This window comes from Orycteropus afer, unplaced genomic scaffold, assembly GCF_000298275.1.
Source record: "Orycteropus afer afer isolate SDZICR_OR568_19922 unplaced genomic scaffold, OryAfe1.0 scaffold02331, whole genome shotgun sequence".
Lineage (NCBI taxonomy): Eukaryota > Metazoa > Chordata > Mammalia > Tubulidentata > Orycteropodidae > Orycteropus > Orycteropus afer.
In genome coordinates, this window is record NW_006923918.1 from 1,567 (window position 1) to 3,803 (window position 2,237).

Consider the following 2,237-nt stretch of genomic DNA (forward strand, 5'->3'; position numbering starts at 1 on the left):
CTGAATGTAAAATAAATTTTGTACTGTGAATGTGCATCCAAAACTCAAGTTCAGAAAAAAGAAAACAAAATCAGATTACAGTCTTGTAAATATAGGCTTCCTATGAGTTGGGAGTGACTTAATTATGATCAGTACTTTCATTATTTTATTTTGTCTACCGCCTCATAGGAAAGCCTACCTAAGGATCATTTCCCTTTATCGCTAGGGTATGTTAAGTTCTGAATGTTTTAATAAAGTAAAAATTTTAGACTATATTATTGATCTTCTTTAATTCCTTCACTGCCCAGTCCCACTCCTTTCCCACCACCCCCAGACTCCCACTATCATGAATTCCAGGTCATGCATGCACCCTCACCCAGGCACCACCCCATCCCAATCCACCCATTCGACCAACCTCATACACCCCATCCACCCACCTTGTTTATTCGTAAGGGGAACATTAATTTTGTGTTTTCCAAGCTCAGCTCAAATACCTTTTCCCTCCCTCCATCCCTGGAGATCCCAAGCTGCCTGAGACTGAGGTGCGGGTGGGAGGGTGGGTGGGGGGACCAGACATCTGCAGGGGGATTTTCTCTGTGCTTAAAAGTTGGGAGTTTTGTGCACACAAGAATGACCAGGAGGCATTTGTGCATTTATTTATTTAACTGTGGTATGAAATCACTTTATTGGAAGGAATGTGGATGTGGGAGAAAAAAGAAAATGAACTCGTTGTAACTGCAGCATGCTTCTGTTGCATGAGGGACCACCAAAGTCACCCAGGACCATGTATGCTTAACTAAGTCTCAGTTCTCCTTTTCACTGTCACTCACGGTGAAACTGGGAAAATTGTACTCAGCGAGGCTGCCACCCGAGGCCCTCAGCTGCCGCAGGTTATTCATATGGTAACCCAACTCACTGATAATTCTTTCTTGCTCTACCAGAAAGTGGCGCTCCAGGAAGTGGCACAGCTGAGGGTCACCCATCTCCATGGCCATCTCGTGTATATCCAGGAGACTCCGGTTGATGGTCTGCTCCAGGTCGAAGGCATACTCCATGGCGTTCAGCCCAGTGCCCCAGTCGTCCACCTCTGGCTTATTGATGTAGAGATGGAAGCGGCCCCTGCGCTGTTTCTGCAGCCTCAGCAGCATCTTTGCGTGCTCGTGCTCCTCGCGCCAGTGACTCAGAAAGTAGGTGGAGAAGTTCTTCAGGGCCACGTCTCCACGGTCGAAATAATAGCTCATGGCAAGGAACACGTAGGAGGTGCCCAGCTCCAGGTTGATTTGCTGGTTGATGGCGGCATCAAGCTCCTGCTCATAGCTGGGGTGCACTTGCGAGGGCATGGTTCCCATGGCGGCGGTTCTGAGCCAAACGGTTTCTCTGGGCAGTCAGGTGGGCACTTATGCAGGCAGACAGGCGGTCAGTAGGTCTCTGTAGTGGGGTTCAGACTGAGACGGTAGAACCCTGATGACAACAATGGCCGGGCTGTGAAGCAGACGGTGACAGTTTTCACTGAGGTGATTGGTAACCCGGATGTTGGATTCGTTGGCGGGTCGGGGCTTAGAAGGCAGAAGGAGGTGGGCTGAGAAGGCAGATCTTAATAGTCCTTGAGGTGTAACCTAATTGAGGAGGGAATGTGGGGCCTGTTTGTTGGCAAATGGAGACTTTGTTTTGATAATATCACTACAGAGAGACAATTCTAATTCATATACCATGAAGTTTGCCCTTTGAAAATGAACATTTCAGTGGATTTTACTATCTTCAGAGAATTCTGCAACCATCACAACTATCTAATTTTAAAATGTTTTCATCAACCCAAAGAGAAACTTAGTACCCATTAGCACAGCATCCCTGGTGGCTCAAAGGGTAGGCACCTTGTTGCTAATTGAAAGGTTGGCAGTTTGAACCCACCCGGTGGCTCCCCAGGCTTAGCCATCTGCTTCTGTAGTGATTAGAGCCAAGAAAACCCTATGTAGCAGTTCCACTCTGTAACACATGGTGTCACCATAAGTCAGAATCCACATGACTGCTACTAACAACAGCAACTCCTTAGCAGTCATTCCCCCAACCTGCCTACATCTGGCCTCTGGCCACTAGTAATCGACTATAGATTTAACTACTCAGAATATTTAAAAAATAAATAAATCCATACACTATTTGGCCCTTTGTATCTGCCTTTATCACTTAGCATAATGTTTTCAAGGCTTATCCTCTTTATTGACGTATAATATTCCATTGTATAGATATATGACATTTTATTT

The 2,237-nt window shown here is 46.1% G+C and overlaps 1 protein-coding gene across 1 annotated transcript; it reads right to left on the minus strand.

The window, feature by feature from the left end:
- Positions 1-782: 782 nt before the first annotated feature.
- On the minus strand, positions 783-1,328 carry LOC103213446 (ferritin heavy chain-like). The gene has a single exon (XM_042783501.1). The coding sequence runs from the start codon at positions 1,326-1,328 to the stop codon at positions 783-785; it is 546 nt and encodes a 181-aa protein (XP_042639435.1).
- Between the last annotated feature and the right edge of the window lie 909 nt (positions 1,329-2,237).

Excerpts from the sequence above, each read along its gene's own strand:
- LOC103213446 (XM_042783501.1), bottom strand. The coding sequence starts at position 1,328 with ATGGGAACCATGCCCTCGCAAGTGCACCCCAGCTATGAGCAGGAGCTT.